This window comes from Bombus vosnesenskii, unplaced genomic scaffold (assembly GCF_011952255.1).
Source record: "Bombus vosnesenskii isolate JDL3184/JDL3185 unplaced genomic scaffold, Bvos_JDL3184-5_v1.1 scf7180000013265, whole genome shotgun sequence".
NCBI classification, from domain to species: domain Eukaryota; kingdom Metazoa; phylum Arthropoda; class Insecta; order Hymenoptera; family Apidae; genus Bombus; species Bombus vosnesenskii.
This window is the reverse complement of record NW_022882925.1, coordinates 583646-607522: the sequence shown is the minus strand read 5'-3', so window position 1 is coordinate 607522 and position 23877 is coordinate 583646. Positions and strand designations below refer to the sequence as shown.

General features: G+C 39.0%; 3 protein-coding genes across 3 annotated transcripts; all 3 read left to right on the top strand.

Moving 5' to 3' along the window:
• Window positions 1-1467: 1467 nt before the first annotated feature.
• Window positions 1468-2115, top strand: LOC117243141 (facilitated trehalose transporter Tret1-like). Its single transcript, XM_033510380.1, has one exon. It carries the CDS (start codon window positions 1468-1470, stop codon window positions 2074-2076), a length of 609 nt encoding a protein of 202 aa, XP_033366271.1. The 3' UTR covers window positions 2077-2115.
• A 4108-nt stretch (window positions 2116-6223) lies between these two features.
• On the top strand, window positions 6224-14273 carry LOC117242158. The gene is made up of 4 exons (XM_033508608.1): window positions 6224-6241; window positions 7153-7279; window positions 12606-13785; window positions 13931-14273. The coding sequence occupies exons 1-4, from the start codon at window positions 6224-6226 to the stop codon at window positions 14172-14174; spliced, it is 1569 nt and encodes a 522-aa protein (XP_033364499.1). The 3' UTR covers window positions 14175-14273.
• Window positions 14274-17592: 3319 nt separating this feature from the next.
• On the top strand, window positions 17593-22317 carry LOC117242117. The gene is made up of 3 exons (XM_033508532.1): window positions 17593-17610; window positions 18513-18639; window positions 19252-22317. Exons 1-3 carry the CDS (start codon window positions 17593-17595, stop codon window positions 21837-21839), a joined length of 2733 nt encoding a protein of 910 aa, XP_033364423.1. The 3' UTR covers window positions 21840-22317.
• Window positions 22318-23877: the final 1560 nt, after the last annotated feature.

Genomic DNA, 23877 nt, shown 5'->3' with positions numbered 1-23877 from the left:
GTATATATCGGAACACTGGTAACCTGCGCCCTAGGAACCTGGCTGACGTACAACTCACTCCTGCTGGCTCTTGTAATACTATCCTTTATATCCTTCTTCCCGAACCTCTGTTTCCCCGAATCACCGTATTTCTTGGTAGCAAAAGGAATAAAGGAGGAAGCATCCAAGTCGATAGCATATTACAAAAATATCGCAGATCCTCAGAGAGTGGAAATCGAACTACGTGCTCTACGCACAGAAGCCAGATACGAATTACACCCACAATCCAGATGTGAATTAAACCAACAATCCAGAAGCGATTTACACTCACAATCCACAAACGATATACACCAGCCATCCACACGCGAAATGCACCAACCATCCACAAGCGAAATACACTCAGAACCCACAAGCGAAATACACCAGCCATCAACAAGCGAAATACACGTATCATCCGCAAGCGAAATATACCAACCATCCACAAGCGAAATACTCCCACCATCCACAAGCGAAATACGCCCACCATCCACAAGCGAAATACACCCACCATCCACAGGCGAAATACGCCGACCATCCACAAGCGAATTACACCGACCATCCACAAGCCAAATACACCGAACATCCACAAGCGAAATACGCCGACCATCCACAAGCGAATTACACCGACCATCCACAAGCGAAATACACCGAACATCCACAAGCGAAATACGCCGACCATCCACAAGCGAATTACACCGACCATCCACAAGCGAAATACACCGAACATTCACAAGCGAAATACGCCGACCATCCACAAGCGAATTACACCGACCATCCACAAGCGAAATACACCGACCATCCACGAGCGAAATACACCGACCATCCACAAGCGAAATACATCGACTACCCACAAGCGAAATACACCGACCATCCACAAGAAAAATACACCGACCATCCACAAGCGGAAAACACTCACAATCCACAAGTGAATTACACCGACCATCCACGAGCGAAATAAACCGACCATCCACAAGCCAAATACACCGACCATCCACATGCGAATTATACTCACAATCCACAAGCGAATTACACCGATCATCCACAAGCGAAATATACCGACCATCCACAAGCCAGATACGCCGACAATCCACAAGCCACATACACCGTCCACCCACAAGTCAAATACACCGAACATCCACAAGTCAAATACTCCGACCATCCACAAGTCAATTACACGCAGAAACCACAAGCGAAATACACCAATCATCCACAAGCGAAATACACCGACGATCCACAAGCGAAATACACCCAGGACCCACAAGCGAAATACACCCAGGAACGAGAAGCGAATTACAATCGCGATCCAGAAGCGATTTACGCACACAATTTAATGTGGATTCACAAGGGTCGACAGACTCAGATGAGACATACATGCATGGAACTGAATATACCTGTATAACCAAGCTGCAAGTAATACTACATCGAAACTACAGGAAAGCTCTGTATATCATGTTTGGCTTGACCATGGCACAACAACTTAGCGGAAACTTCATCACTACGCAGTATCTGGAAGTGTTATTTAGGAAAATAACGATCGTTATCGATCCACACGAAGCGACGATTTTGGTCCTGTTTGTCAGCTTTGTATCTGGCAGTTTAACCTTCTTCGCAGTGCAATTCGTAGGAAGAAGAACACTTTTGCTTCTCTCTACGGGTGGGACGTGTATTACATTGACTATTTTAGCAATTTATCTAGTGTTATTTGGAAATCTGCTTCAGGCTTCCAACGTCTCTATTATTCCAGTTATCGACTTAATTATATATCAAGTAGTGTTTGAAATTGGTTTAGGTACGTTACCCAATGTCCTCCTATGCGAGTTATTTCCTACGGAACTAAAAGGCTTTGCTGGTGTCATCAATGTCACTTTCGATGGTACAATTGGTCTTATCGTGTGGGCACTGTATAAACTATTTGAAGATAATTTAGGGTCGTATACGATTTACTTTATCTTCGCGACATCATGCTTCTTGGCATTCCTGATGGTGTTCATATGGGTACCGGAAACAAAAGGAAAAACATATAACGAGATTGAAGCGCTTCTAGCTGGTGAAATTTGAATTCTTAGAATGAAGAAGTTCGAACCGATGAAATGGATATTCGTAAAATATGACAGGAAAAATTGCACCGTACGTCCGTGGCACGGTGTCTACATACTCGGAATATTTTATTTCTCATTTTTATTAGTATAACGATAAAGATCTACAATTTTATCACGATATGCAATTTCTGTAGTAACGGAGTTTTATACGTTTCTAAGTGTAATCTTAGAAATGTGTCTAACAAAGCTGGTGGTCATTTACAAACATATGCATCGTATAAATTGACTTGCATTGAACTTAGAGGAACACATGTTCTCAAACTAAAGTTTTTATCCATTTCATAACACGAACAATGTAACAATACCAATTAACTCGAGATAATTGAGCAAAAGTTAGCAAATGTAAGAAAAGTAATATATTAAAAAATGACAAGGTGACATAATACTGACAAGAACAATTTTCTATATCTCAGCTGTTACCTATGCTGTTATTTGTGTTGCAATATATAACATATGTATATCACATATACATATGCTAATATTGTCACAATAAACAGCAGGTATGCTGAAAAAGTCAGTATTTATGGCGAAATTAATATAATATAATTAACATAATACATTGATAATAAGTAATAATATTACATTGTGGTTGTCGCTGATAAGCATATGTATATACATGTACAATTATATATGTTTAAGACATGGACTCTTCGGTGTTATATTATAGTTATTACTGAAAAATATCTGAATATGTCAGTTCGAATATTACAGTAATTACTGTATCATAACATAGTGATAAATACCTAACCTTGTCCAATAGAAATTCCATCGAACTGTTGAATGTTATCTTCGGTAAATTATGGCTATAATAATAGTGTTCAGTTTAGAAATTTATAATATTTCCTACTTTTAATATACGATAATTTACGCGAAATATTAAATATCGATAATTTTATAAATTTTTTTCTATCAACAATTATGTATTTATTGTATACCTTTAAACAATTATCTTATTAAAAAGCTACAAGCAACATGGAATTACCATTTATATATAAAATCACAAACAAGATTTTAAATGATCTATTTTATTTAAGTTTTATTGTAGAACCTACGTCATGCTAAATCGGTAACGTCGAGAACGATATTAAAATGGTAAGAAAACCACCGAGTTCAGTGGGTAAAGTACTCCGAATAGGGACCTACTCTACGATGGTTCCGTCGCCCACCTCTTTCACAAAATATTACAAATTTTGTATAAAAGAATTCGGACAAATTCTTTATTCCCATTCATTTGAAAAATATTAGCTCTTCCATCATTTTGGAAAACAACAACAAAAAGAGTTTTAAAAACGACAGAAGCAGAAATTTAAACCTGAAAGTAAAGATCGAGTTAAACCTAAAACTAAATAACAGTTATATTATAATTCTCTGTCAGATGGTAATTTGTATATGTATCGATATTTCACACAGTCGCTACTATAAAAACGCGGCTAGACCTGACATTATATGGGACTCTGTGTTGCGTGTTCTGAAATACCGATATCGAAATATATCAATGTTTTTCACGCTCTCTGCAATTCATAACGCTGCGTCGGGATTGTAATTATCTCAAGAGATACTCGCTAAATTTCCATTATGTGATCGTTTGAATGTGCTCCATTTTATATACTTGGAATTAAGTTACGGAACTTCGTAACCGGTTATATAATATTCTGATGGATTGTAAAATTTAAAAATTTTAAAAATTACAATAATAAATTAATTCTCCTGATAATTAATGTAAAACAATAACATCAATTCCTAACTTTTAAATCAATGATTTAAATATATAATTGCATGGCATACTCGCTCGCGCGTATACTGGGTGCATGCAGGTAAACGTGCACTGGACAGCTCTTTCAATTTGTAATTTCACCTCTGCCTTGGTGACTGCTCGATGACTGCTCGACGTTTACATCGAATCACGGGAGTTGTCGTCGCGCCGTTGATGGTTGCGAATCTGTTGGGAATTCAGTCGTGGATATGCAGTCCTGTCCGATTGGTACTTCGGTACTGGGTCAGGGACCAGCAATTTCCGTCCTCCGTAATTTTGTTCGGGGGGCGCGGAGGTGAACGTCGCTCGTTCACTTGGGGCCGTGCATTCATAATTCTGTTCGATAGTCCCAGCCTGGCAGGCCCATGCTTAAGCATAGTCAGAACTCGGCATTCTTGCCAATAGGTTGAAGATCAAGATCGATGTGTAATGTTAAATAACTCATGGGCGGGTCTCGTGCGTAGTTACCTCCTCGTGATAAGACCTGGTAATTGGCATTGTTTGCCAAAAATTAATCAGTTGATTAATCTATGGAAAACTATACCAAGCCGATACCTACGCTGATACAATACAGTTTGAATCACCAAAAGTCACGAAGTATTTTGGATGATCTAGACTGGACGTGGGCCACCGTGGGATATCATGGGAAGCCGTGGGGCAGCATGGAATACCGTGGGACACCATGGGAAACCGTTGTACCCCGTGAGACTCCGTGGGATAAAAGCCACGAAGAGAATTTACCGTGGGGCAGAGTGGGATATCCTAAGAATATCGTGGGATGTCCTGGGACGTCGAGGTACACTGTGGGACATCGAGGTACATCGTCTGTTCGTTATCGATAAATTATCGAACCGGTTTCATGAGTTGCTGATGGTGAATAAGATTACCTATACTTGGCAATACATAATTTATTATTGGTTTGAGAATACAAGGATGGAAATAGGAAAGATTTAAAAATTCACATTTTTGTTTCAGATATATGAAATTGCAATTTCATATAGAACCGATTAAACGATTCACTTAATTCTTATTACAGTACTTTACTATACAGTAATTTATTATTTTGATAGTGTGTGATGTTTACTGAAATATTGTAGCAAGATAGAATTATATTTCGCTGCGAGTATTGAATATCCAGTTTTATATTTTATTTATAATTTCGTACAAGATTGTAGTCTTAATTCAAACAAGTATTAAACTGAAATATTAACTTCGCATGCGACACGAAAATGGTATGGAGAGGTCATCCGACCCGCAAAATGTGAGAGTCGGACAAGCATTGAATGTCACGTCGATTCCTCTTCCTCGTCTGTGGTAAAATTATTTTAAAAATAGGAAAGACGCGCCTCATAAAGAATTATACTGCTTATCTACTTACACTACATTATCTACTTAAACATTACTGTTAATTACGCATTTATAAATTAATTAAATATTGAAGTACTTATTAGGAACGGATTAATGCTTCTAGGAAGCATTGATTTCTAGCAGTAAAGATACTTTACATAACCACGCACCTGAATCACGAACGTTTCATCTAGATCCTGTCCCATCAAATTTGAAAAACTCTACCTGATAGAACATCTAATTTAATTTCAATACTATAATTAGAAACCTAAAGGTGTTTTCTAAGCCCTGCCTAATACATACAAATCCGAACATAGCAAAAGCACAGAGTGGCTTCATAATTCTTAGCGATCAAGAATATAAAAAATACCCTTCAACCTAGCTATAAAAAATGTAAAGGTTTCCTTATAAAACCAAATGCTATAATATTATAGTATTATAATGTTATAAATTCAAATGCTGCATTGTGATCGCAACGTAGCCGATGTTGTAACATAGAACAAAAATAACTAATAGACGAAGATGTGCAATTATTTTTGCTCATTTTAATTTTTATATTATAGGAAATATGTATCATATAATAGTTGGCGTTCGACTGTTCTAACATTATAATTAGGATATTTCCTAGATATAATATGTACAAAAACATTATTGTTCCTATCTCGGAATATTTAAAATTAATTCGTTACATTTAAACATATAACAAGGAGAATTAGAAGTGTTTATGTGTTGAAATAATGTCGACTGTATGTAAAGGGGAAGTAGCCCCAGAAGCACCCAGTATGGTTGTGGCAGTCGTGTAAATCGAACAAATCAATACGAAATACGTAAATCACGAGACTCGGTGTAAAGATTTCTTACAGTTGTTCTTTTTTTGCGATAGATAATTACCCATGATCATTCGTGCATTTTTTAAATAATTATGAGTGAACTGAATCCTACAAATTGAATTATTGAAAATCTATCGTGATTATATAATTGTGTGAAAGTACTTATTTTTGGCAGCATGTCCGAGAGTACAACGGTAAGCATTTAATATGATTATATGATAAATATTTTTGAAATAAACGGCTAGAAATTAAATATCGCCGAATAACAAATCCTAAATTCTAATTCAACGAGAATATAAAAAATAGCGTCTGTTTGAGGTACCTATTTTCAGCAAATTTAACTATTATTCTTTTATTTCCAAATAGAGATTGGAATCCATAGCAATTAAAGTTTTGATTCCTACGTCTCTATTTAAAGTTTTGGCACATAATGAAATGTATTAACATATCGTGTCGATAATACCAAAGAACCGTCTGAACCTTCGAGTATGATTCGATATTTAAAGTCACAATAATCTCACATCTTTGACCCTGTGTCTTAATCGATCGCGATCATTTAAAATTTTGAATCTTTCACCCTGATTTAAACCGTCACGACCCACCAACACATAAAGTTCACAGCTTAAAACCGTTACGTCCTATAAATATCCAATCACATTCGAAGGATCAAACTGTTCTTCGGTATTATCTGTACGACATGTTAATATATTTCATTATTTAGAAAAGATATTTAAGATACATATAAAAACATTACAAATTATCATTGATTTGGAGGACACTCAAAGGAAAAGATTGTAGAAGAAAGTTTTCAAAAGCACAAATAACCATTAGCAAACGTCAGTGTAAAACTCAAGTACGTCTTCTATCTATAATAACATCAAATAACGTCAAGAATATTTTAATGCTGTTGATAGAAATATCATAAATTGAACTTCCATTAGGATAGGGGAAAGAAAATTTTTTTAATTACCTTGAAATAATGTTAATATTTAAATACTTCTTGATATCTTTTCCGTGGTTTGGAATTCGCTCAAAAGATTGATTACACTATCTAATTAGAAAAGAATTGTGATTTCTATTCTTAACAAAGGTATCTGTTTTCCAGGTTCCTAGGAACCCTCCTGGGTACTCGCCTGAGGGCGGAGGTTTAGATCCTGATCGATCATCTCCGCAAGGGAAATGTCCTAGTCTCTGCATCTTACAAAGCCGGCAAATTCCAGCATGTATTTCCGGTTAGTTTTCACTCTTGATATTACGTCAGGTACTTATCTGTAATTTTAATACGCAGAATGCAATTCCCTTTCCCCCCTCGAATTGATGTTTCATAGTGATGTTCTTAAATTATTTCTTACTTGTATCGACTTGCGTACCATCGTTTAAAGTTGCACTTTTATTCCATCCTACATTACGATAAATTTGACATTTCGATTCAGATATTCATCGCACTGATGCTTTGTTATATCATAAACCGAGTGTGGACTTTTATATATTTATGTAGTAACTTGTGGATTCTTAGAGTAAGGACAAGTGATTGCTGGTAGAGTTTAAAGTTTAAGGTATTTTAATGAGTGATATTCAATAACAAAGGACAGACTACGATATCTTCGCACGCCGACTCACACTCCGTGTCCGCTCAACTCGCACTCTGCTTCTCTTTTTTTTTTTTTTTTTTTATTTATTTGTTGAAATTACAATCAATTCTCGCGTTGAGAATTTTCAGTAATTTTTCTGGCGTGGCGCAGTGACATGGCTGTTTATTTACAATAAGTTAATATATTATAGATAGGTATAATTTATAAGTATTATAAGTAAGTGCATATGCTTAATTTGGATAATTAAATGAATCTGACGTTTAGGTCTAGCGGGTAGTGCCTCTTCAGCCTGCGAGTCTGGTCCGTCGTATCGAGTAGTCCAGTGATTAGGGGGTTTCGGTGTTTGTTGATTCTTTTGCTGTATCTGTTGCTATATTTTGCTATTTCCTCTTTGACGGTGGGTATCTTGAGGTCGCGGTGTATTGTTTCATTGGTTACATACCAAGGTGCGTCAATTAGGGATCTTAGCGTTTTCGATTGAAAGCGTTGGAGTATTTCAATGTTGGAGTTACTTGCTGTTCCCCATAGTTGGATTCCGTAGGTCCAGACAGGTTTTATTACGGTCTTGTAGAGGGTAATTTTATTCTGTATATTTAGTTTGGAGCGTCGGCCCGTGAGCCAATAGAGTTTTTTAGTTTGTCCTTTAGTTGCTTCCTTTTATCTGAGATGTGTGTCTTCCACGTTAGTCTCCTGTCCAGGGTCATGCCCAGGTATCGGACTGTGTCCCTGCTAGGAACTGTTGCATTGTTGATGGTGACCTGGGGGCAGGTTTGTTTTCGGAGCGTGAAGGTTACATGTGTGGATTTCTTTTCGTTGACTTTGAAGCCCCATTTGTGAAACCACTTTTCCATGGAGTCGAGACTTCGCTGGAGAGTGGATGAGGCTATTACCGGGTCAGCGTGGGAAGCTAATAGCGCTGTGTCGTCTGCAAATGTCGCTATTGTTATATCATTTGATATAGGTAGGTCGGCAGTGTAGATGGAGTACAGTAGGGGTCCGAGGACACTACCTTGGGGTATGCCGGCTTCTATTGGGAATGTTGCGGAAGTGGCGTCTAGGTATTTAACCATGAATTGCCTATTGGTTAGGTAAGATTTTAGGATGGAGTAGTAGGGGTGGGGTAGGATCTTTTTAAGTTTGTATAGTAGCCCTTCATGCCATACTTTATCGAATGCCTGTTGGATGTCTAGGAAGACCGCTGAGCAATATTTTTTCTTTTCGAGTGTTTGGCTGATCGTATGAGTTAGGCGGTGGATTTGCTCTACTGTAGAATGATGTTTTCGGAAGCCGAATTGGTGATCTGGGAGTGTTTTCAAGTTCTCTAGGATTGGAAGGAGTCGGTTCGTGAGCATCTTCTCGAATAGTTTGGACAGGGTAGGTAAAAGACTGATTGGGCGATAGGAGCAGGTTTCGTATATCGGTTTACCGGGTTTAGGGATGAGGGTAATCAATGAGATTTTCCAAGCCTTAGGATAGTGTTCCAGGCGAAGGATAGCATTAAAAATCGATGTGATGAGTGCTATCCCTTTTGTGGGAAGTTCCTTGATTGCTCTATTGCCTATTAGGTCGTGTCCTGCTGCTTTCTTGGGGTTTAGGCGACTGATTGTTTCTATAGTCTCAGCAGAGGAGAAGGGTTCGATAGGAGGGGACATTTGGAAGGGGGTGTGCAGGTATTCAGTAACGTCCGCGGCGGTTTGGGGGGAATGGGGTTTGAATACTTTTGACAAGTGTTTTGCAAACAGGTCGGCTTTTTCTATGGGGCTTCGCGCCCATCCACCTTGCGGACGGCGGATAGGTGGGATTATTTGTGGGGGGCGTGTGAGTTTCCTGGAGGCCTTCCATAGTGAGTAGTTGGCGTCGGCTGTGGGGGATAAGCTGGCGAGGTATTTATGGAAACAGTCGTTTTTATAGTTTCTTAGGGTTCTGGATAGCTTTCTAGTTGCGTTGTTAAGTTTGCGTTTGTCCTCCGGTGTTCTATGGGTCTGCCATACTCTTCTTAGTCTTCGTTTTTCTGCTATTTTTTTTAGTATGTAATGGGGATATTCTTGTTTGCTGTTAGATGGCTTTGTCGGTGTGGAGAGGCGGATTGCGTTTATTATGCTCGTGTTTAAGTATTCCGTGGCTGCTTCGATATCTTCCTTTGTTTTTAGTGGGGTGAAGGCTGAGGTTGAGTGTGTAAAGACTTCTCTGAAGAGCTGCCAGTTGGTGTGTTGGTTGTGAATGGAGCCATTAGGTGTATTCTCGATGATTGTTGAACTGACTGTTGCTATCACGGGAGAATGATCAGAGGAGAGATCAGCCGAGGAGTTGATCTGGACGTGTCTTGATGGGATATTTTTAGTTATGAAGAAGTCGAGAAGGTCGGGTATTTTGTTGGTGTCAGTGGACCAGTATGTGGGTTCGTATGTGGTGAGGTAGTTGAGGTTGTTGTTTGTTATGCTGTTTAAGAGGTTTTTGCCTCTTGCTGTAACCAGTCTGCTGCCCCATTGGATGTGCTTGGCGTTATAGTCTCCTCCAACTATGAATCTGTTGCCCAGGGTGTCCAGGAAGTTATCAAAGTCTTCTTTGGCGATGGAGTGTCTGGGAGGGCAGTATACTGCTGAGGTGGTGATTGAGCCATGACAGTCTTCTATTGCTACGTTTGTTGCTTGGAGGTAGTCTTTCTGGAATGATGGGAGTTCGTAGTGCTTAATACTTGCTTTGATTATTATTCCGGTGCCACCGTGGGCCTTTCCGCTGGGGTGTTGGGTATGGTAGAATTTGTAACCATTTATTTTCAGGTAGCTCTTGTCGGTGAAGTGGGTTTCCGACACGAGCATTACGTCGATTTGCTGGTGTTTTAAGAAGAGTTCTAGTTCAAGTTTGTGTTGCGCTAGACCGTTGGCGTTCCAGAGTGCTATGCGCCTTGGTTTTATTTTGAGTCGGGGCGTGCTAATTTTTCCACGATGAGTGTTAGTAGCGATAGCAAGTGATTTATTTGCTCCGATTGTTTCTCTATTAGCTTTTCAAGCCTTGAGGAGTTGTCTGTGTTTGGTGGGTTGGGGTCACTGTTTTGGGGAAGGTTCCTTTGGCTGTTCGGGTTATTTTGGATGCCTTGTACTGCTTGGGCAAAGGAGGTTGAGGTGGAGATGAATTTGGTAGGACTGTGCGTTTGGTTGGTTGAGGGGGTTGGGGTAGTCGTGAATTTCGGCGGGCTGGGTGTTTGGTTGGATACCTCTTTTGCTCTGGGCTTAGGGTACCTGTTCGTGTATAGTGTTTTATATGCTGGGCAGCCTTTGTAGTTGGCAGGGTGGTCCCCTTGGCAGTGGATGCATTTCGCTGGGGTTTCCGGTGATTTGGCGCACTGGTCAGTGGAGTGAGAGCCTGCGCATTTAACGCAGCGGAAAGTATGGTTGCAGTATTTCTGCGTATGACCGTACCTTTGGCACCTTTTGCACTGCACTATTTCTTTTTTCACGAGCGGTGGTTCGATCTTTACTATCGCGTTCATTAGGCGACTGATGTTATATATTTCCTTATTGTTCGGTTTTTGTTTAATGTCTAGGAAGAATAAGGATAACGGGTCTTTCGAGACTCTATGCCTTATATTACTTACGTTGACGACTTCGTGGCCGAGTTTTGAGAGTTCGTATTTTAGTTCGTCTATATCTGCTGAGTGGTGTATGTTTCGTAGGACCACCCGGAAAGGCCTTTCCTGTTTAAGTTGGTAGGTGTGGAAGTTGGCGTTCAGGGTCCTGAGTGTCTTGGTGAGTTTTCTGTAAGCTTCTGGGTTCGTCGGTAGTATTTTCACCTTGTTGTTGCTTATCTTAAGGTTATATTCCTCCTTGCTGGTATCTCTCTCTAGGGACTTGGTCATTGTCTGTATGTCAATGACGTCGTCCACAAAAATTGGTGGGGGAGGGGGGATTCTCTGTGAGTGTTGGTTTGATGGCGGTTCTACGATTTCCATGGCGTCGTTTGAGGATTCCAATACGGCGAACCTGTTGTGTGTGTTTATTTGCGTTGCTGGTTCTATTTTCCTCTTCTTTGTAGTGTTAGCGTCGTTAGTGCGGAGAGTTCTGCTACACTTCTGCCACGGGGGGGGGGGGTAGCTCGGGGTAGCTGCGAGTCTGCTCCGGAGAGCCTGGTCGCGGTTGCTGGGCCATCATCGAGCTAGTTAATTCGGAATGAACAACTAGTCGTGAGGCTGTGAGGCTTGTATTCGTGTTGGGGTTAGGTGCGTGGGATTTTCTTCTCCCTAGGGGGTAAGGGGCACTTAGCTGTGTTCTCTTCCGACGTTTGGGCGACACGTGTTGTTTTCGAACTACGCTGGGCACTAGAGACACGTCTGCACGCTTCGGCACTCCACAGCGAACTGCACTCTGCTTCTCGACTCACACTCTGTTTGTCGACTCACACTCTGGCCGTTGTCGCATTCTATTGCCTTTTTCCTAGGCCCACCGCACACGTGTTCTGCAGACGCTCGTAGCCAGAGTCACGTAGGACTTTTCCACGAAACTATGCACTTGAAAGGACCGATGACAGATTGATGGGCCCGACGGCGCCTCGGCTCTCGCGACATTGTTCATAGTTCGCCCGATATTTCTTAGGCCTTTCGTCCACGATACTACATCTATGAGAAATCTGAAAGCAAAGAAATGTTCATTATTACACAATAGTATTCCTAGATCTATTGCAATTCTTTAACAAATTTTACTTCACGTAGTATTTTACTTAATGCACATATAATGCGAATTGATTAACAGATAAATATTAAAATAGCTAAGAAATAAAACTAGCGGAAAGCATTCGTGCTAACATCGCGCGGAGTTCATTTACTTATAGCCTCCGGTATGTATTGATTATAAATATATTAACAGTATATGTTAAAAGTACAAATTTCCAAACATATATGCAGTGTAATTATGAAACGACCGCACTACAATTAACATATGCTATATATAGCATTAACTGTTTCTCAATCCAGGAACGATAACCATGTGCTTGGTGGGTACAGTCTACGGATGGACAAACTCTTCATTTCTCCCTCTAACAACTGGAATCGGCGACGTGCCGCTAAGGTTAACACACGACGAATATTCATGGAGCGTTTCTTTGACAGTACTTAGTTCAATGATCGGTTCACTTCTGGCTGTGCAGTTGGCCGATCGCATCGGTCGTAAATACTGCCTTGTTGCATGCAGCATAATGTTCACCATAGGCTGGCTCGACATGTACTTCGCAACTTCTGTGCGAACGCTATACTTTGCCCGGGGGATTCTCGGTATAGGCGTCGGTATTGCCCGCACGATAAATCCCATGTTCGTGTCAGAAGTCGCCGACATCAAACAAAGAGGACACTTGAGTACTCTAATCGCAGCGAACGTATATTTCGGGTCACTACTAACCTACGTTACTGGACCCTCGCTGACGTACACGTCAAACCTTCTGGCTCTTGCAGGAATATCCGCTATATCCATCTTGCCGCTCTTGTGCTTACGCGAAACTCCGTATTTCTTGGTGGCAAAAGGTAAAAAGGAGCAAGCATGCAAGTCGATAGCATATTACAAAGGCATCGAAGATCCTGACCAAGTGAAAGTCGTACTACGTGCCCTACGCGCAGAAGCCAGATACGGATTACACCTACGATCCAGGAGAGATTTACCCCCTCCGTACAGTACCCTTTTCCCCCAACTATCAATTAGAGATTTACCCCCACCGCACAGAAGCAATTTACCCTCGCAATCTATACGCGAAACACACTCAGACCCCACACGGGAAGTAGTAGGCACAGAAGCCACGTCCGATTTAAACTTACCATCCAGTAGCGAGTCACACTCACAATTCAAATGCGAAGTACGTACACAAGCCACGGGCGAATTACGCGTAGAATACACGCGCGTCTCGCACGGACTACCACTCCAAACCACGCGCGAATTACACTCACAATCCGCAAGCGACCTGCACCGGCCATCCACTAGCCAAATACACCGGCCCCCGACAAGCCAAATACACCAAGCATCCACAAGCGAAAAGCATCCAGGAGCAACATGCGAAATACACCCAGAAACCACAAGCGAAATACTCCCAGAAACCACAAACGATATACATCGACCATCCACAAGCAAAATAAACCGACCATCCACAAGCGAAATAGCTCCAGAAATCACAAGAGAAATACACCCAGAAGCAACAAGCGGAATACATCAAGAAGCAACAAGCGAAGTACACCCAGAAGCAATAAGCGAAATACACGCAGAAGCAACAAGCGAAACACACCCAGAAACCACAAGCGAAATACACCCAGAAACCACAAGCGAAATACTCCCAGAAACCACAAGAGAAATACACCCAGAAACCACAAACGAAATACACCGACCATCCACAAGCCAAATACACCGACCATCCACAAGCCAAATACACCGACCATCCACAAGCGAAATACTCCCAGAAACGAGAAGCGAATTACACTCACGAGCCAGAAGTGATTTACGCACACAATTCAGTGTGGATTCACGAGCATCGACGGACATATCTGAGCCATACATGGATTTAACTAACTATACCTGTTTAGAAAAGCTGCGAGCAATACTACAACGAAGCAACAAGAGAGCTCTGTTTATCATGCTTGGCTTGATCACGACACAACATCTTAGCGGTAACGTCACCGCTACGCAGCACCTGCGAGATTTCATTAGCAGAAAAGCGACCTCTATGGGTCTAAACGACATATTGATTTGTGTCGAGCTTATCCGCCTTTTATCTAGCTATTTAACCGCGTTTATAGTGGATTGTTGTGGAAGAAGAAGACATGTGATTCTGACTACGGCTGGGACGGTGTATATATCGATTATGTTATCAATGAATTTTCTCGCACCTGAACATATATCTGACAAATCCTTCGTGTCTTTTCTTCCCCTTATCCTTTTAATTCCGCATCTAGTAGTGTTTCACATTGGTTTAGGTACGTTACTCAATGTTTTCCTATGTGACTTATTTCCTACGAAACTGATAGGCTTTGTTGGTGCCATCGTTGTGATTTTCGATGGTATAATTGGTTTTACCGCGTCGAAACTGACTCAAGTGATTACCGATAATATAAAAGTGTTTGCGAATTACGCGTTGTTCGCGATATCATGCTGTGTGGCATTTCTGATGACGATATTATGGTTACCGGAAACAAGAGGAAAAACATATAACGAGATTGAAGCGCTTCTAGCTGGTGAAATTTGAATTCTTTGAATGAAGAAGTTCGAACCGATGAAATGGGTATTCGTAAAATATGACAGGAAAAATAGCACCGTACGTCCGTGGAACGGTGTCTACATACTCGAAATATTTTATTTCTCATCTTTATTACTATAACGATAAAGATCAAATTTTATCACGATATGCAATTTCTGTAGTAACGGAGTTCTATTCGTTTGTACGTGTAATTTTAGAATTGTGTCTAACAAAGGTAGTGGTCATTTACAAACATATGTATTGTATAAATTGACTTGCATTGAACTTAGAGGAACACATGTTCTCAAACTAAAGTTTTTATCCATTTCATAACACGAACAATGTAACAATACCAATTAACTCGAGATAATTGAACAAGAGTTTGCAAAAGTAAGAAAAGTAATATATTAAAAAATGACAAGGTGACATAATACTGACAAGAACAATTCTCTATATTTCAGCTGTTATCTATGCTGTTATTTTTTGTGTTGCAATATATAACATATGTATATCACATATACATATGCTAATATTGTCACAATAAACAGCAGGTATGCTGAAAAAGTCAGTATTTATGGCGAAATCAATATAATATAATTAACATAATACATAGATAATAAGTGCTAGTATTACATTGAGCTTGTCTCTGATAAGCATATGTATATACATGTACAATTATATATGTTTAAGACCCGGACTCTTCGGCGTTATATTATAGTTATTACTGAAAAATATTTGAATATGTCAGATCGAATATTATAGTAATTACTGTATCATAACACAGCGATGAACATCTAGCCTTGTCCAGTAGAAATTCTATCGAACTGATGAATGTTATCTTCGGTAAATTATGGCTATAATAATAGTGTTCAGTTTAGAAATTTATAATATTTCCTACTTTTAATATACGATAATTTACGCGAAAAATTAAATATCGATAATTTTATAAATTTTTGTCTATCAACAATTATGTATTTATTGTATATCTTTTAAACAAATATCTTCCTTATTAAAAAGCTACAAGAAACATGGAAACATTGCTATCTATATATAAAATCACAAACAAGATATTGAATGTTCTATTTTATTTGAGTTATATTATAGACGAATTTATTACAGACACCCCTAGTGGAAATTAATTACAGGAGTCCGAATGAAGACGATTCAACTGTAATACCAAATACCGCTAAGGTCCTAAACCTGCGTCATGCTAGATCGGTTATGTCGAGAACGATATTAACATGGTATCAAAACCACCGAGTTCACTGGGTAAATTACTCGGAATACCAACTTTCTCTTCTACGGTTACATCACCCCCTCTTTTTCCCCCAAAAATTACTGATTTTGCATAAAAGAATTCGGATAAATCCTTCTTTGCCATTCATTTGCAAAATATTAGTTCTTTGATCGTTATGGAAAACAAACAACAAAAACATCTTTAAGAACGATCGAAGCGGAAATTTAAAACTGAAAGTAAAGATCCAGTTAAACCTAAAACTAAATTACAGTTATATCATAATTCTCTGTGAGATGGTAATTTGTATATGTATCGATATTTCACACATTCCCTATTATAAAAACGCGACTAGACGTGACAATACATGGGACTTTGTGTCCCGTGAAATACCGACATCGAAAAATATCAGTGTTTTTCATGCTCCCTACGATTCATAACGCTGCACCGCAACGATTCTAATGATCTGAAAAGGGTACTCGATATTGAAAATGAAGAGGAAACTTCTGCAAGTAAAGGTTGGATATTTTAATAATAAAAAATAATCTATGCACTCAAAACCACCGAATGACAAAATCCGCAATCATTTAGTTTCATAAACGATAGCTCAAAGCCAATGTATACAAGAGTCCGATGATTCTTTGAGTCGTGAGCCTGAACGCAATATTATTCGATATAATTGGGACGAGTGCACAAGGAATCGAGCAATACTGTATACATTCGCAAAAATTATAGATACGATGCAAGTGTACCGTGTGCACGGAGATGCAGTTGCATGGAAGGAAAATGATTTGGGCGAAGCGTTTTTCTACTGAGGAAATTTCAAACGAAGAAGTGTTTCGACGCGTGAGAGATCGTAGAAAATACGACAGTTGCAGTGGGAAACATCGAAATAGAGCGAAAGTAAAGAGAACAATACTTGCCGCGATAAAGAAAGCTATGCTCCAAGAAATTCAAGATAATTCAAATACTGGATTATGATCGCAACGTACCTGATGTAGCAACATAGAACAAAAATGACTAATAGTCGAAGCTGTGCAATTATTTTCGCTCATTTCAATTTTTATATTATAGGAAATACGTACCATATAATAGTTGGCATTCGACTGTTATAACATTACAATTAGGATATTTCCTAGATATAATAAGTACAAAAATATTATTGTTCCTATGCCGGAATATTTAAAATTAATTCGTTACATTTAAACACATAACAAGGAGAATTAGAAGTGTTTATGTGTTGAAATAATGTCGACTGTATGTAAAGGGGAATTAGCCCCAGAAGTACCCAGTATAGCTGTGGCAGTCGTGTAAATCGAACAAGTCAATACGAAATCCGCAAATTGCGAGATTCAGTGTAAAGATTTCTTACAGTTGTTCTTTTTTTGCGATAGATAACTACCCCAGGACATTCGTGCATTTTTAAATAATTATGAGTGAACTGAATCCTACAAATTGAATTATTGAAAATCTATCGCGATTATATAATTGCGTGAAAGTACTTATTTTTGGCAGCATGTCCGAGAGTACAACGGTAAGCATTTAGTATGATTATATGATAAATATTTTTGAAATAAACGGCTAGAAATTAAATATCGCCGAAAAACAAATCCTAAATTCTAATTCAACGAGGATATAAAAAATAGCGTCTGATTGAGGTACCTATTTTCAGCGAATTTAACTATTATTCTTTTATTTCCAAATAGAGATTGGAATCCATAGCAATTAAAATTTTGATTCCTACGTCTCTATTTAAAGTTTTGGCACATAATGAAATGTATTAACATATCGTGTCGATAATACCAAAGAACCGTCTGAACCTTCGAGTATGATTCGATATTTAAAAGTCACAATAATCTCACATCTTTGACCCTGTGTCTTAATCGATCGCGATCATTTAAAATTTTGAATCATTCACCCTGATATAAACTGTCACGACCCACCAACACATAAAGTTCACAGCTTAAAACCGTTACGTCCTATAAATATCCAATCACATTCAAAGGTTCAAACTGTTTTTCGGTATTATCTATACGACATGTTAATATATTTGATTATTTAAAAAAGATATTTAAGAAACATATAAAAACATTACAAATTATCATTGATTTGGAGGACACTCAATGGAAAAGATTGTAGAAGAATGTTTTCAAAAGCACAAATAACCATTAGCAAACGTCAGTGAAAAACTCAAGTACGTCTTCTATCTAGAATAACATCAAATAACATCAAGAATATTTTAATGCTGTTGATAGAAATATCGTAAATTGTACTTCCATTAGGATAGGGGAAAGAATAAATGTTGAAATAAGGTTAATATTTAAATACTTCTCGATATCTTTTCCGTGGTTTGGAATTCGCTCAAAAGATTGATTACACTATCTAATTAGAAAAAAATTATGATTTCTATTCATAACAAAGGTATCTGTTTTCCAGGTTCCTAGAAACTCTCCTGGGTACTCGCCTGAGGGCGGAGGTTTAGATCCTGATCGATCATCTCCGCAAGGGGAATGTCCTAGTCCCTGCATCTTACAAAGCCGGCAATTTCTAGCATGTATTTCCGGTTAGTTTTCACTCTTGAAAATACGTCAAGTACTTATCTGTAATTTTAATATGCAGAATGCAATTTCCTTTCCACCCTCGAATTGAAGTTTCATAGTGATGTTCCTAAATTATTTCTTACTTGTATCGACTTGCGTACCATCGTTTAAAGTTGCACTTCTATTCCATCCTACATTACGATAAATTTAACATTTCGATTCAGATATTCATCGCACTGATGCTTTGTTATATCATGAACCAAGTGCGGACTTTTATATATTTATGAGAAATCTGAAAGCAAAAAAATGTACATTATTACACATTAATACACCTATACTTATCGCAAGTCTGTAATAAATTTTACTTCACGTAGTATTTTACTTAATGCACATATAATGCGAATTGATTAACAGATAAATATTAAAATAGCTAAGAAATAAAACTAGCGGAAAGCATTCGTGCTAACATCGCGCAGAGTTCATTTACTTATAGCCTCCGGTATGTGTTGATTATAAATATATTAACAGTATATGTTAAAAGTTCAAATTTCCAAACATATATGCAGTGTAATTATGAGACGACCGCACTACCATTAACATATGCTATATATAGCATTAACTGTTTCTCATTCCAGGAACGATAACCATGTGCTTGGTGGGTACAGTCTACGGATGGACAAACTCTTCATTTCTCCCTCTAACAACTCGAACCCGCGACGTGCCGCTAAGGTTAACACACGACGAATATTCATGGAGCATTTCTTTAACAGTACTTAGTTCAATGATCGGTTCACTTCTGGCTGTGCAGTTGGCCGATCGCATCGGTCGTAAATACTGCCTTGTTGCATGCAGCATAATGTTCACCGTAGGCTGGCTCGACATGTACTTCGCAACTTCTGTGCGAACGCTATACTTTGCCCGGGGGATTCTCGGTATAGGCGTCGGTATTGCCCGCACGATAAATCCCATGTTCGTGTCAGAAATCGCCGACATCAAACGCAGAGGACACTTGAGTACTCTAATCGCAGCGAACGTATATTTCGGGTCACTAGTAGCCTACAGTCAAGGACTCGCGCTGACGTACACGTCACACCTGCTGGCTCTTGCAGGAGTATCCGCTATATCCATCTTGCCGCTCATGTGCTTACGCGAAACTCCGTATTTCTTGGTGGCAAAAGGTAAAAAGGAGCAGGCATGCAAGTCGATAGCATATTACAAAGGCATCGAAGATCCTGACCAAGTGAAAGTCGTACTACGTGCCCTACGCGCAGAAGCCAGATACGGATTACACCTACGATCCAGGAGAGATTTACCCCCACCGTACAGTACCCTTTTCCCCTCACTATCAACTAGAGATTTACCCCCACCGCACAGAAGCAATTTACCCTCGCAATCTATACGCGAAACACACTCAGACCCCACACGGGAAGTAGTAGGCACAGAAGCCACGTCCGATTTAAACTTACCATCCAGTAGCGAGTCACACTCACAATTCAAATGCGAAGTACGTACACAAGCCACGGGCGAATTACGCGTAGAATACACGCGCGTCTCGCACGGACTACCACTCCAAACCACGCGCGAATTACACTCACAATCCGCAAGCGACTTGCACCGGCCATCCACTAGCCAAATACACCGGCCCCCGACAAGCCAAATACACAAAGCATCCACAAGCGAAAAACATCCAGAAGCAACAAGCGAAAAGCATCCAGAAGCAACAAGCGAAACACACCCAGAAACCACAAGCGAAATACTCCAAGAAACCACAAACGATATACATCGACCATCCACAAGCCAAATAAACCGACCATCCACAAGCGAAATACCTCTAGAAACCACAAGCGAAATACACCCAGAAACCACAAGCGAAATACTCCCAGAAACCACAAGAGAAATACACACAGAAACCACAAACGAAATACACCGACCATCCACAAGCCAAATACACCGACCATCCACAAGCGAAATACCTCCAGAAATCACAAGAGAAATACACCCAGAAACCATAAGCGGAATACACCAAGAAGCAACAAGCGAAGTACACCCAGAAGCAACAAGCGAAACACACCCAGAAGCAACAAGCGAAACAAACCCAGAAACCACAAGAGAAGTACACCCAGAAACCACAAACGAAATACACCGACCATCCACAAGCCAAACACACCGACCATCCACAAGCGAAATACCTCCAGAAATCACAAGAGAAATACACCCAGAAGCCACAGGCGAAATACACCCAGAAACCATAAGCGGAATACACCAAGAAGCAACAAGCGAAACACACCCAGAAACCACAAGAGAAATACACCCAGAAACCACAATCGAAATACACCGACCATCCACAAGCCAAATACACCGACCATCCATCAGCCAAATACTCCCAGAAACGAGAAGCGAATTACACTCACGAGCCAGAAGCGATTTACGCACACAATTCAGAGTGGATTCACCAGCATCCACGGACATATCTGAGCCATACATGGATTTAACTAACGATACCTGTTTAGAAAAGCTGCGAGCAATACTACAACGAAGCAACAGGAAAGCTCTGTTTATCATGCTTGTCTTGATCACGACACAACATCTTAGCGGTAACGTCACCGCTACGCAGCACCTGCGAGATTTCATTAGCAGAAAAGCGACCTCTGTGGGTCTAAACGACATATTGATTTGTGTCGAGCTTGTCCGCCTTTTATCTAGCTATTTAACCGCGTTTATAGTGGATTGTTGTGGAAGAAGGAGACATGTGATTCTGACTACGGCTGGGACGTGGTGTTTATCGATTAATTTAACAATGATTCTTGACGTACCTAAAGATATATCTGACAAATCCTTCATGTCTTTTCTTGCCCTTATCCATTTAATTCTGCATCTAGTAGTGTTTCACATTGGCTTAGGTACGTTACTCAATGTTTTCCTATGCGACTTATTTCCTACGAAACTGATAGGCTTTGTTGCTGCCATCGTTGTGATTATCGATGGTATAATTGGCTTTACCGTGTCGAAACTGACTCAAGTGATTGCCGATAATATAGGAGCGTTTGCGACGTACGCGTTCTTCGCGGCATCATGCTTTGTGGCATTAGTGATGATAGTCGCATGCGTACCAGATACAAGAGGAAAAACATATCGCGAGATTGAAGCGCTTCTAGCTGGTGAAAATTTGAATTCTTTGAATGAAGAAGTTAGCAGCGATGAAATGGATAATCGTGAAATATGACAGGAGAAAATGCACTGACAATCCATAGCACGGTGTCTCCATACTCGGAATATTTTATTTCTCATTTTTATTAGTATAACGATAAAGATCTACAATTTTATCACGATATGCAATTTCTGTAGTAACGGAGTTCTATTCGTTTGTACGTGTAATTTTAGAATTGTGTCTAACAAAGTTAGTGGTCATTTACAAACATAAGTATTGCATAAATTGACTTGCATTGAACTCAGAGGCATACATGTTCTCGAACTAAAGTTTTTATCCATTTCATAACACGAACAATGTAACAATACCAATTAACTCGAAATAATTGAACAAATGTTAGCAAAAGTAAGAAAAGTAATATATTAAAAATGACAAGGTGACATAATACTGACAAGAACAATTTTCTATATCTCAGCTGTTACCTATGCTGTTATTTTTTGTGTTGCAATATATAACATATGTATATCACATATACATATGCTAATATTGTCACAATAAACAGCAGGTATGCTGAAAAAGTCAGTATTTATGGCGAAATTAATATAATATAATTAACATAATACATAGATAATAAGTACTAATATTACATTGAGCTTGTCTCTGATAAGCATATGTATATACATGTACAATTATGTATGTGTAAGACACGGACTCTTCGGCGTTATATTATACTTATTACTGAAAAATATTTGAATATGTCAGTTCGAATATTACAGTAAATACTGTATCATAACATAGTGATAAATACCTAGACCTGTCTAATAGGAATTCTATCGAACTGTTGAATATTATCGTCAGTAAATAATGGCTGTAATCATAGTGTTTACTTCAGAAATTTATAATATTTCTTACTTTTAATATACGATAATTTGCGCGAAAAATGTAGTATCGACAATTTTATAAAGTTTTGTCTATGAACAATTATGTATTTATTGTATATCTTTTAAACAAATATCTTCCTTATTAAAAAGCTACAAGAAACATGGAAACATTACTATCTATATATAAAATCACAAACAAGATAGTGAATGTTCTATTTTATTTAAGTTTTATAGACAAATTTATTACAGACACCCGTAGTGGAAATTAATTAAAGGAGTCCGAATGAAAATGAGTCAACTGTAATACCAAATACTGCTAAGATCCTAGCCCAACACCATGGTAAATCGGTTACGTCGAGAACGATATTAAAATGGTAAGAAAACCACCGAGATCACTGGGTAAAGTACTCTGAATAGGGACAATCTCCTCCACGGTACCATAACCCCTTCTCTTTCCCAAAATATTACTGGTTTTGCATAAAAGAATTCGAACAAATCCTTTTTTGCCATTCATTTGCAAAATATTAGTTCTTTGATCGTTATGGAAAACAAACAACAAAAACATCTATAAGAACGATCGAAGCGGAAATTTAAAACTGAAGGTAAAGATCGAGTTAAACCTAAAACTAAATTACAGTTATATTATAATTCTCTGTGAGATGGTAATTTGTATATGTATCGATATTTCACACATTCCCTATTATAAAAACGCGACTAGACGTGACAATACATGGGACTCTGTGTCGCGTGTTCTGAAATACCGACATCGAAAAATATCAGTGTTTTTCATACTCCCTACGATTCATAACGCTGCGTCGCGACGATTGTAATTATCTGAAAAGGGTACTCGCTATTGAAAATGAAGACGAAACTTCTGCAAGTAAAGGTTGGATATTTTAATAATAAAAAATAATCTATGCTCTCAAGACCACCGAATGACAAAATCCGCAATCATTTAGTTTCATACTCAATAGCTCAAAGCCAATGTATACAAGAGTCCGATGATTCTTTGAGTCGTGAGTCTGAACGCAATCTTATTCGATATAATTGGGACGAGTGCACCAGGAATCGAGCAATACTGTACACATTCATAGAAATTATAGATACGATGCAAGTGTACCGTGTGCACGGAGATGCAGATGCATGGAGGGAAAATGATTTGGGCGAAGCGTTTCTCTACTGAGGAAATTTCAAACGAAGAAGTGTTTCGACGCGTGAGAGATCGTAGAAAA

Excerpts from the sequence above, each read along its gene's own strand:
- LOC117243141 (XM_033510380.1), top strand. The coding sequence starts at position 1,468 with ATGTTTGGCTTGACCATGGCACAACAACTTAGCGGAAACTTCATCACT.
- LOC117242158 (XM_033508608.1), top strand. Across the intron at positions 7,280-12,605 it reads AATTCCAGCATGTATTTCCG|GAACGATAACCATGTGCTTG; the intron begins GTTAGTTTTCAC and ends TTCTCAATCCAG. Across the intron at positions 13,786-13,930 it reads AGCGAAATAGCTCCAGAAAT|ACAAGCGAAATACTCCCAGA; the intron begins CACAAGAGAAAT and ends CACCCAGAAACC.
- LOC117242117 (XM_033508532.1), top strand. Across the intron at positions 18,640-19,251 it reads ATTTCTAGCATGTATTTCCG|GAACGATAACCATGTGCTTG; the intron begins GTTAGTTTTCAC and ends TTCTCATTCCAG.